The sequence below is a fragment of the Necator americanus genome, chromosome III, assembly GCF_031761385.1.
Source record: "Necator americanus strain Aroian chromosome III, whole genome shotgun sequence".
NCBI lineage: Eukaryota > Metazoa > Nematoda > Chromadorea > Rhabditida > Ancylostomatidae > Necator > Necator americanus.
In genome coordinates, this window is record NC_087373.1 from 26,808,436 (window position 1) to 26,820,946 (window position 12,511).

Genomic DNA, 12,511 nt, shown 5'->3' on the forward strand with positions numbered 1-12,511 from the left:
ACGGCTGCCTCCTGAAGCTATTCGAAATAGCCCATCAAAATTGTTTTTGACAATGTGTAGACAGAATCTACGGCCAATAATGTTCCACTTGAAGTTGCACGGAAAATGTATGTGGAAAAGATGGTTCCCTTCAACCGAACACTTTCTTTTCAAGCTTCGCTCAAACTTATAGACAAGACTGTTAGAACCTTCTGAAGTTTTTCGAAAAAAAAAACGCTCTAAACCGTTCCAGTTCTTAATCAATACGATTTATTTGCAATCAGAAAATCAAACGATTGACAGGGTTATTTTTTTCGCTGATTATTTGATACTGCTATTGTACCGCTGAGACATTTTAACTCCAAATGCTTAAGTTCTAGATTGTAAATTTATGTGTTTCTTTGTATGGTTGCAGTTACAGTCAATTAAAAGTTTTGACTTGTTTCCGTGGAACCATGACGTATCTTTCAGTTTAAAGGGGGTGGCAAACAATTACGTTCTCATGTAGGTATTTGCAGAAAAACTTAATGCGTATCACCTGGGAAGTAGAATATGACACGAGATGAAATATCTTATCAGAGATCTTTCCTGACTGGGAACAAGCCCAGGGATAAATGTTGGTGACACGTTAACAAGAATGAGATGCCTCCGATCTACACCTCTCCTACAGATGAGAGGAATCCGGTTAAAAAAGTTACATCAGGAAGCGTCTGTCTGCGATCTGAACGCTTTGCTCGACAAAACCAATGAATATATTTCATAGATTTCATTTAAACCTTGTATAAACAACACAATACACTGGGACGCAAATATCGCAAAACTCAACACTAGCAAAGAGCGAAGAGCTCTGCAGGAAACTAGAAGAGATCGGAACAGGACATTAAACTCACATTTTTGTGCGAGAAGAAAGAAAAGAGCTCTAGCGTGTAGAAACCCGTGCGTTGGAGATAAATTACAGAATGTTCCATAGTCGCGATGTACGGAAAAAAATTGATGAAGAACAATGAAAACATGTACTATGTGCATTTGCGTACATATCTGTGATCTGATGGAATTACAGTATGGCAACTGGTGGAAGACAAAGCGAGCAATGGTTGCGAAATAGTGATGTGCGTGATTAAGAGAAGACCGGAAGCTACTCAGGAGTTTTGCTGATCGTCTTGAGTGGACTCATCGCTTTCGTGTTCACCCGTTCCTTCACCTTTGCTCTCCTTCTTGTGTTTCATTCGCCTGTTTTGGAACCATATTTTTACCTAGAAATAGATTATTCGATAAATAGACGTCAAACTATTATAACACTCCTATGCATGTACTCCGGATCTTCTAACTCGAATGACATAATTTGCCTCCTTCTACGTTTAGCCTACAAGGAGAGTGTGTGCTCTTTCGTTTCTCCTTTCTCTGTTAAAGTGAAAGAGTTAAGAAATTGCGTAGGTATTCATTGTATATATGCGTGTATTGTACATGTATACATGTATATATGTATTCATGCAAAAATTCAAAGTGAGGGTTTTTTTTTAGTTTTAAGGTATCTCATAGACTACATAAAGTACTTGGTTTTGTCCAAATCACTCTCATGGAGTACAAAAATTTAACCGGAAATACAGTCTGTGTTCAGATTTTCCAAGTAGACATATTTCCCGGAATTGTTAAGATCTTCAAATTTCAAACTTGGTTTTGGAAAATGGAAGCTGCAATAGAAGCAATAATAAATAAATAAATATTATAATGTATATATGTATATATATGCAGGAATATGGAAAAACCGAGTTCTTTAACTCAAAGGAGCAAGATCAAAACACACAAAAACATACAAGCCGATATCATTGGTCAGTTAAAGTTAGTTAAGTTAGTTAATTGGTATTGGTGGGTGCACACAAAGTGCAGTTCTGGACGGCTACTCTTCACTTTCCAATATTTCCAGAAAACAAGGCATGAACTACTTTAATATGTGAACAAATTTATTCTCGTTAGAATTCTTAAAAGTAAAGAATTGGAAACTGGTATCTTTTTTTAGATGTGAAATTGCAAGCATTTTGAAAGTATTTCGTTACCCGTAAAAAAAGAAAACTACATATGCTGTCGTTTTACACAATTACACTTCTCACGTCTTTTTTAACGAAGAACATTTTTCTTTTGTTCGTTTATGTTTTTTTTTTCGAACATAAAACATATGCAAATCTTTTTGCCTACAACTAAACAAATTAATTACCTGGTATTTACAGTTGAATGAAATATTAAAGGGGAAAAGGATCCAGCTAAATTAATCGTTGTCAGGAAATTGTGATGTGGAGATTATGGACAGGTATTTTCTCTCTTCCCAACTTTTCGTAATAAGGCCAATTTTTTTTGCTGATTGCATTGGGGTCGATTTATCTGCTTATTAACTCACTACATTGTATGCTTTACACACGTTAACGTATCTCTCTCGAAGCCGGTTGATCAATTCGTTTAAAGGCAGCATACCACGAATCTGAGGTGGTGCCGATTTCAGGTGGAGTATTCGTATACGGGGTCGTAGATTATGTAGAGAAGGGTGAATCCGTCCATTTCTTCCTAATTGCCGTAGAAAACGGCCCGGAATATACGGCTTCGAGCGCTCCGGCGCACTATTTTCTACAACGAGTTTGATTGGAGCGCGCCAGCCTTCTGCACGCGCCGCATCTTCTGGTCCGTTTTTTACGGCACTTTGGAAGAAATGGACGCAGTCACACCCCTCTCCATAATCTATTATCCTGTACGCGAATACTCGACCTGAAATCCGTACCACCTCAGATTCGTGGGGTGATGCCTTTAAAAAGTAATGATATGTAGTTATACTTATCATTGTTATAAGTTAGTATGCTTTCCTCTGAATGTTCATCAGTGCTAGTAGTGAGCAGCAGTCATAGAGGAATTTAATTAAGAGATGTTAAAAATACACCACAAGTATTGATTGTACTTTCAGAACAAGTTACGTTTTACTGTCACGTTTACTTGATTAATATTTAAAAAACCCAACAATTTGTGCTTAAGATTTCTTCTGATTGCTTCAGAGAGGTTTGACAAAAAAGTGTCATATTCGCTGAAAGATTGCAGTTCTTCAATATCACTCTCTGTTAACGCCAGTGAAGCTTTAACAGAAAAATTATGACGAAAAGGATTGATTGGAACGAGACCAGCCCGTGGAACTTTCTATCCTCGTACAATACTGCTTCGGATCAATAATTTTAATCTTCGGCGCGCCACATTTCACTTTGAGAAACGGCGTTGGGTAAGGAAAAACGCGTTGTCGCCTTTGCGGGAAATCGAAATAGTGACAAAGGGAGCGAAATGACGGAGCCTTTCATCTACGACGCCTACGGCGGTGGATGGATTACGGTAGGTGGTGTGGGTAGTACGTCATCGCCTATATATTCGGCGTGCGAGAGAGAGTAGATCAATAGTAAAAACTGAAGAATGGGATCATTAACTGGTGCGACACGGAAATTGGATACGATTGAAGGTCCGGACGGAAGGACAAACTACGGTACCTGTCTTTCAGTCAACTGCAAGCTTTCTGATATCTCCTGTCGTCGTTTTCTAGTTAAATATTTGTTGTAGTGAAACTCCTTTTCCAGCTCTAGTGTCTGATTTCGGGAATAAGTTTGTCGTGTGCGTTTAGATTCGCCAGATTTTGAACCTGAAATTTTAAATTGCAGACCTAGCAAACATCATGATAAATAGCAAAGAATAGAGTAGTTCTCGGGAGTGCAAGATGATTCAAGCGAGTTGAGCACAACAAGGTGATACAGTAACCAAAGAGTGGTCAGGTGGCAGCCCGTGTAGCGCACCGAGCGCACTGCGGCTCCTTTCATCTGCGAATTCAGATCTGCTTCCGAGATTTATGGTCGGCGCCGTTGCCACAACATAGACGCCTCGCGTATCGATGCAAAATTATGCAAATTTTCACTGAACACAAGGTTTGACTTCCAGATGGGAGGTGAAGTGGAAATTTGGTACTTAACTAATAAAGACAATGACACTGAGACATTTTTTTCTCGGTTGACTTTACACATGCGGGAAATTTTTGCTAGATTAGGCATGAGTATTTTCACTCTTTGTTGCATTTCAACATGAACGTATAATTTTGTGAGTCAATGAACCAAAACCATTCTTTGTCAGGCCGTTGTTAGAAAAGCACCGAAATTTTTGCTTGGTTTCAACTTTACATTTGCGCTTTTGAACTCATCAGCTCAGAACGGGCATTTGTGAGTTTTTTCTTGGTGAAGGAAAGGTGTACACTCTGAAAAAACAAAAATTTGAGGTAGCAGGGAACTTCGATTAAATGCGGATGAGTGCTGTCAACATTTGATGAACTAGGAAAAGGTGGAAAGGTTGAACGGTGAAAATAAGACAAACTATGTGAGACATCGCGTTGGCAGTGTTGTCATTATGCGGAAATGTAGAAACTTTTTTGTAGAAATTTTTCAAAATGAGATACAGTACTAAAGATGGATAAAGAATGAATTCATTCCAGAAGACCATTTCGAATCTGCAAGTTTTCAAAAAATCGTGAAGTAGGACTAGCAAACAACTCCTTATTATGAATGTATGCTGTCCTAGCAATCACACAGATAAGGACGATTAACACTGATTAAAGAAACATCAGCCTCTGAATATTGCACAAGACATTTTGAACACGTCTAACACCTAAACAGCCCATTATGTGGTCGAAACTGCGGAACAATGAGTGCCAAACAGCCCATACAAATTCCCGTCGATTTTTCTCAAAATCAGAGAACATTTTCTGACACGCTAACACTTACGCCAAAGCAGCACTTATTTGACAGCATCTCCATTTACCTATTGGAAAACATAAGCGCTAGAACAACGATAACGATCATTGTGCACGTCGACGCTGGAACTCTCGAAGGCCCACCATTCAAAATGTAGTTCGAAACAGCAGCGTACTGTGAAAAGAAGCACCACTTCACTTCATAATTTGCTCCTTATTAATTATCCAAAACGCTTCTATGACTCAAAACCTCTCGAACCGAACGGATTCCTCGCGATCGCAGTGAACTTCATGATTCCTAAGTCAATGGAAACGGAGATGTCCTGACAAACCTAGTCCCTTGTTACCTAGTCCCCAGTTCGACTACAGTATCCGGATAAACTCCCGGTTCGATGAAATTTATGCTCATGCGATGCACTGCGGACGTACGCTGGGTCATGCTGCTTGCGGCTGATTTATGGAAAACGGAATGAAAACCCAATTTGAATCGGACGCTTCTTTCCACATATTGGACGACAACAATCACCAATATCGAGCATAATTGGTTTTTAAATAAAACTCAGTTTGACCAAGGTTTTCTCCCGTTTATTGATGCACATATGAAGAGTAGATGTATGTGAAAGCGGAGGATGAAACCAGAGAGATGACAGTTTCTAAATGAAGTAAACGGTAGGAGGGAAAGAAAGGGTGGCTAAGTTGTGCTTCGTGCAAGGCGTAGTCGGCTGGCCGCAGACATCGCGGCGTTCGGAGAAATCGATCGAATTTCGTCGATGGGATACTGTATCGTTGCGATTCCGAACCGAATTAGGACGAATGATAGTGCAATAATGCCAGCATTCGCACCTAATCCTCTAATTGAGGTATTAGGTCGTTGCCGTAAAAACTTGCTAAGAAAACAACGGCAACGGGAAAAAATGTGAATTTTTTTAATTTTGCCACATCAAGAGAAGGCCAAGATTTCGAAATACATACAGGAAACGAAAAAAACACCCTTGAAAATCAAGTCGCATCCTTCTTCAATCATCTCGTACAGGTCCGTTATTTATAACGCTTCCAGAAGACAAAACCCCTTTAGTAAAAAGTGAAGGCGAGAGAGCTCAGCACTTTATAACCGTAGTACTCCGGACAATTTTAGCAGGAAGTATTTGGCTTGCTATGGTCATACATTTTTCAAAAATATAGCGTGAAATACGTCTTTACACAATCGTGTTCTTGAATTGTGGCAAAGCTGCAGTCAGTGTTACGAATAACGACGAGTATACGTTGACTTCTGGAATTTTCCTGCGCAGATTCGTCCGTTCAAGATATTTACAGCTAGCTGTCAGTAATAAACCGAATTTATTGCGATCAGTCGCCAATGATCGGGTTCTGACTGGGTTTTAGACATCTGGAAACACACAAGAGAGAAACAAACGGTGATATTCACGAATGGTTAATATGCACCTCGTAGAAAATCATTAAGAAAAGCAGCATAGATAAGAGTTATTTAAGCCACAAAATACAGTATTCTAACCTAGTTGTAGTGGGTAAATGACATGATGGTCCGCTAAGGCTATCGTTAAAAGGAGAAATCTTTTTTTTCAAATTTCGTTACGGCTTACTGAAATTTATGGACACGAATCATCCACCGTCTTTGAACCAGAAGAAACAAAATCAGTTCCGAAGGGGTCAAATTAGCTACAGCATTACACAAAATTGGTTCTACATGACGCTTACAATGCAATGCAAGTTGACGATAACTGCGCATTCATCGCAGGCCTGTCACGAAATGTGCTTAGAATAGGCCCAATGCAGAGGAAACAGAAGAGAATCTGTTAGTGATAGGAACAACCGTATGCGTTACAACAGAGAGAAGAAATACTGGAATTCATCTAGATAAATTCATTTTATAACTGCTTGTAACAAAGGAGACAGGTTTCCAGGAGTGATATCCGTATATGTGTTTATCCGGTGAACTAACGGAACATAGACTGTGATGTATCCTTGCCTTGGAAATTCGATCCCTGATCTCTGCCGACTACAGTATGTGAACTTTCACCGGTGGACTCTTACAGTTTCGTTCTCAATTAATTCTGACTGTAGGCAAAAAGTGAGTCTGCAATCATGCGGTCACAATTAAAAAACCAAACATAGCTTTTTGATCCTCCTCCGATTATGGAATTAGGCTTGCGGTTTTTCGAGGGAAAAAATCCCATCACTTTACAGACTCCATCACGAAACGAAATCGTTCTGTAGAACGAAGAAATGTTGTTAGAAAGACAAAAAAGGCGCCTCGTTAGCCTGGTTCTAGCAGGCAGTGTGAAGAGATGGTCAATCGGATAGACACACTGGCGGAGGGCGCGCGAAATTTATGGAGAGGAGGACGCCAAGACATCGTAAAACTTCGCTTATCGCAGAACCACGTCCCGTTGGTTGAGGACTAATGAGAACAGCAAAAATAAACAGTTTCGAGTTTTCGAGCAACAAAACTACACTCGAGACGACCTGGGTGGCTCAAACTTAAGCTTAATCCCTCGTTTCATCCCTTCTGTCCATTCATCAATCTTTGCCAGGGAAGTGTATCTTGAAAAGTTTTCTCATTGGTGCCGTATTTTCTCATCATTCGACCATGAAAAGCACAATATACGGTAATGTATTGCGTTGCAGTTGCGTCGCGGTCGCAGGTGTCGTCAGCGCGAACAAATACACGACAGTTGGAGGGTCGGAGTGGCAGTCAAAGCCGTGCCGCCACGGCAATATTTCAAACATTTTGACGGCTTGCACCAGTTGTTTCTCTAGCGCAGTCTACATGCTTTAGGGTCACAAGAACATTTGGTGGCATAAATACGAATGATTGGTGTATGTTAGCTAGAATTGTAATGTTGAATTGTGAAAAATCGAATGTTGTTAGAATTAAGCAGAAGGAAGTGACCTGAATTAAGAGATCGTGGACTTTAAAATCATCCAATATGAGGAAATTTTATTAGAGTATGCGAAGCTTTCAATCGAAAAAACAACGACTAACCGCACTACAAATTACACTTATGGTCCTCTTACCTTTTCAAATCCGTGAAAGTATGCTTAGAGAATCACCCTACAAACAACGACGAAAAACTGTAAAACACAGGGGGCTCTTGACTGAAAAAAACCACATATTTCGTCAGTGCAATGAAAACGCCGAAATGATTTATTGTTATGAAAATAGTAGAATGCAAAAGTTTTAATAAAGATGGCTTCCTGGAGAGCCGGGTTGGCGTGGAAAACCATTGACTCTACCAGTTCACAACAATCCACAGAACACCCACTACTTAAGGAGAATTTTTAACGCAAGGACTACCCTTTTCGATCTCTTCTTATACGTTACAAGATTTTTGTCATGAGACAACAAGAGACAAGAGCAATCCAAGATTTTCCAGACTCTATTTCCCCAAAAAATTCCTACGACACTTCCTTCCAACCACCCATGATGTTCGATATCGCAAGAGGATGTCAGTGCAGATTTCGCCGGCTTTCCGTCGTTTCTGTCGTGGTCGCTCGTTTTTCGCGATTTTTCCGGCATGCCCATAATTTGGGTCGTCATGCCGGATGGGAAAAATGCCGGTTGTTTGATGATGCTTCATCTTTCGGCCTCGCATATTCATCCGGACAATACGGAAATCCAAAGTAAAGTGTTTTCTTGGAGTAAATTTTTGAAGTTCCAAAGTGTTTGGGAGGAGCTATGTGAATCATGTTCCCTGGCTCTACTTTATCATTTATCGGCGCTGAGAGATGGTCGCACCTGAGGGCGGCAAAAACAAGTTGCCCACGTCCCCGTAGCATTGATTTATTGACTGAATCACAATCCTACTACCGATGCTACGTAGAATTATTAAAGTGCTCCAGAATAAAGAGCGCTACTTTTCCTAGCATAGAACTAACAATTTGTGTCCCCATGGGCCCATGAAAAATTTACAACTTTGCGATATTCAAAAGTCTGTGCAAGTTTTAGTTAAGACAATTCAGCTGATTAAGAGAGGAGAAAGCCAGCCAGAATTGGTGAGGCTATCATAAAAGTTACGTGCAAATGTAAAAAATTGGCAAAATAACGGAAAACAATGAATTGGGCCAAGTTACTGCAATTTTCATATGCAACATTTGCATATGAACCGATAAAACAAAGCATTTTCCAGGCGATTATTTCGAAAATTTTCTCCATCACACGAACACTTTGCAGCGTATGTATCGTTCAGCTCGCCCTTCTGAGCGGACAAAAAAGGCTGTCAGGTCGTCGCCATCCCATTAAATGTTGAAATATGTAGCGACGAAAATTAGAATCGTGAAACGTGCTGAAATATGTTCCGAAAATTATGTGACAACTAGTTCGTCGAGGTCAGATGGTTGAAGAAAAACACACGTACGCAGGAGATAAACCTCTTGACAACTAAATAAGACTAGCATAAACATTTCAAGTTAGCACCAGCAGCGGCTGACCCTAGACCTCTAATCCATGTCATCGGCTTAGGGCAAGAGATGTCACAACGCTGTAAGCATACCGTAAATCAGGGTTAGGCTCGAGCAGCTGTTAGCGCGCGTTTACAGCTACTTTTGTACGTCCTACAGTCCAAACGAACTGCCACTGGGATAGGTATAGTGGAAATTACGAGGTGGTATGTGACTGAAGGCGTGAATGTCGTTTATTTCCGAAAATTTGGAAATGACACTGAATCTGATGTTGTAAATGTCCATTTTTACAATTCCAAGTGAAGAAAAGGCCTCATGGGACATCGGATGAACACGTGATAAATGACGTTAGTGAGCGACGAATAAGAATGACCTGAGCGAAAAATCGACTTCTAACAAAATTCTACGACGTAAGAAGTGCAAAAAAGAAGTAGTGGAATGTGTAACGTACATGAAAAGTTACAATAAGGAGGTTTTCAAAAGAAACGGAATTGAATGCTTCGGAAGAAAGTTGCGAACATGTATGGCACGAAGACAAAATCGATAAAATGACGCAAAATAAGCAATATGAAGGTCGTAGAGTATTTTTTAAGCACTTCCAAGATATATAGAGCCGTTCAGCTAGTCTCTACCGTGTTTTTTTTTCCAATTTCATTTTATTTTCTAATAAAGCAATAAAGCAAGATAAGCTTTGTACCAGAAACTTTCAAAAGGTAAACAGTGGTTTTGTGAGGTTCCTCGTAAGTCAAACTTTGAACCAGACGATCGCAACTTTATGAAATTATGTCAAGAAGCTTCAAAAACTGTTTAATTATTCTCTAAAATCCAGCCTTTCTTGCTATGATGCCTTTTCTTCAAGCGATTCGGGGAAGGAAATACGCAGGAACAAAAATTTAGGAAAAAAAGGGAAAGAGAGGCAAAAGAATTCAGGACCATTTCAAACTCTTTCAATCTTTAAATCTTTAAATCTTTAAACCGAATAACTTATATTCTTATTTACTCCCAAATATGTGTTAAAAAGAAGCAACGAAATTGTGCTCCTGTAAAAGGGAACTGTGAAATATGATCGAGAAACTAAAATCATCGTGCAGTTTTCATGTAATAATCATGTACGGCAAAGCGAAAAAAAAAAACTAAACGGTTTTTAAATGTTTTTCCTTGCTACGCTTCAATATGTCTAAGATTCTCAGGAAGATTTGGAATCCCGAGAAGAAGACTTCGATCAGAAACTATTTACAAAACCGTTAGTGACTTGATATAAGCCAATAGCCTAATGTCCGAAATGAGAGTTTTATGGAAGAATACAAGCAAATGTTGCAATCAGATTAACCTCAAACACTGTGTGGCGTTGTGGCTATGAGCTGTCGCATTAACCCCGCATTATTTGGAGGTTTGGTTTGGTTGCTTATAACTTAAAGTTTTTCTTCAGCTTTAAAATTTTGGTTGTTCGATAATCAGCGGAAAACAGTCGTGAATGTAAATTGGTAGGATCATCTCACAAGCTGAGAAAACAACACTTCGGTTCTCTTAAACAATCGCAGAAGTTCCCTCACCATTTCAGGTTTCGTAAGATCTTGGAGAGGTTTCGCCACTAGGCACGTGTTGCCGATCTATATCTAATATAGATGAACGCGTCTGCGACAGTTTGGCCCACCTTAGTTCTTAGCAACCAATTGAAACGACAGAAAATTATTTTCGAACAATTTGGTTCGTCATTACTAACACGCGCATGCGACAAACGTTTGAGTGACCAAGTCGCCGCCTCGTTATGTTTCCTTTATGGCTGCTATCAATCGGCCGAATCAACTATTAAACACGACTTTATGGACATTCGCAAAAGATATGTGTATTCAACGATGCGCGCAGTAACAGAGAAGAAACTGGAATAGGTCCGGGAAAAAACAACAAAAAGATAGATGAAAGTGAAATTAAAAGTGAGAAGTGAAGCAAACATGGGAAATTTTGCCGGAAACTCACCACTCATTTTCATCCAGGGAAATACAGGTTGCGCGAGATGCACCGATCGGTCTGGGAACGAAGCCGAGCTTGCCTGGAGGGCATTGTAGCCAGAGAATCTGTAGATATAAATATCTATCAATCAGTAGTTTTGATTACATTACAATAATGTTCAAATGGTACATGGAAAAAGGAAGCAGAGGAAAATAAACAGTTAGGGTAACAAATATGGGGTTTTTCCGAATTAAGCAGAAGTAAGTCGACTTCAGAAGCACTCTCGACTACTCGAAAATGGCATAGAAGAACTTACGGATTTGAATTTTCCACCCATTGAGCAGCAAGCATATTCTTCATGTTATTCATATAGCTTTGATTGTAGAGAAGTGGATCGTAGGGTTGTTTGAGCGCTTGGGCTTGAGGCATTGGTCCGGCAAGACCCTGAGGGGCCGACTGACCTCCCCAGTAGGAATCGTCGCCGGTCCAGTTCGGATACATACTCATCGTCGACTACCGTCAAGACGACGGCAGAGCACCAGAGAGGCGCGCGTCTGGAAAGGTGGGCGCGGCCTCGAGCAGCGACGCAGAGCGAGTCGACCAATCGTGGGCGGGCGTGGTCCCCTTTGATGTTGCCGCTCGTTCAGCCATAAAACAAGCCATAAATTCTCGTTCATCGCTGGGGAAACGTCTCCTTTGTAGGGAGACACAACGTTTGATAGCACGATTATGAACACGCGAGATAGATGAGATTGTGTGTCGATTTCCAGAGGATTGAATGGACCAAATATAGAGTTTTGTTAGAAAACCTGAAAAAGAAATCTAAAATCGATTGAAGATTTTGATCGTAGTTGCTGTAAAGTTCGTTCTTATTTATATACAACTACTACTTAGTCTAATCCACATATTGTTATTATTAATTTATTTAAAGGTGACACTGTTTTATCTCTTACGAGTTACTTCGTCTTACACCTCTACAAAACAAGATTAAACACTGTGAAATATCTGATTAATGGCACGAAGCTGCAGCTGAACAGGGCCGTTAAAAGTGTTTACGATGACTATTTAATCTCGTAAAATTGCTTTTTTTTATTAATGAGGCAAAGTGAGCTTGAATTCGAATTCTCCACGAAAAACAACAACTGTCTGTTTGAATAACGAGTAGCGAGCTCCAAATTAATGAGGAAATAAGGAGCCACAAATAAACGATATTTAAAAAGAAATAAACGAGAACGAATTTGAATCATCAAATCACTATGTGATGCGTTCAACCAACGTATGCAACATTTTTGTGGACCTCGTAAAGTTAACACATACTTATAGGAGTGTGGCCGCCGTTTTCGGCTATTTTATGATCCTCGCGACTGCGTTTATTACCTTTTGAATGATCCGGCGCTCGCACCCCTC

General features: G+C 40.0%; 1 protein-coding gene across 1 annotated transcript; it reads right to left on the reverse strand.

Moving 5' to 3' along the window:
* Positions 1 to 1,118: 1,118 nt before the first annotated feature.
* Positions 1,119 to 11,605, reverse strand: RB195_011049 (uncharacterized protein; the record flags this gene model as incomplete). The annotated part of the gene is made up of 4 exons (XM_064192307.1): positions 1,119 to 1,232; positions 3,492 to 3,640; positions 11,132 to 11,229; positions 11,421 to 11,605. 4 exons carry the CDS (start codon positions 11,603 to 11,605, stop codon positions 1,119 to 1,121), a joined length of 546 nt encoding a protein of 181 aa, XP_064049890.1.
* Positions 11,606 to 12,511: the final 906 nt, after the last annotated feature.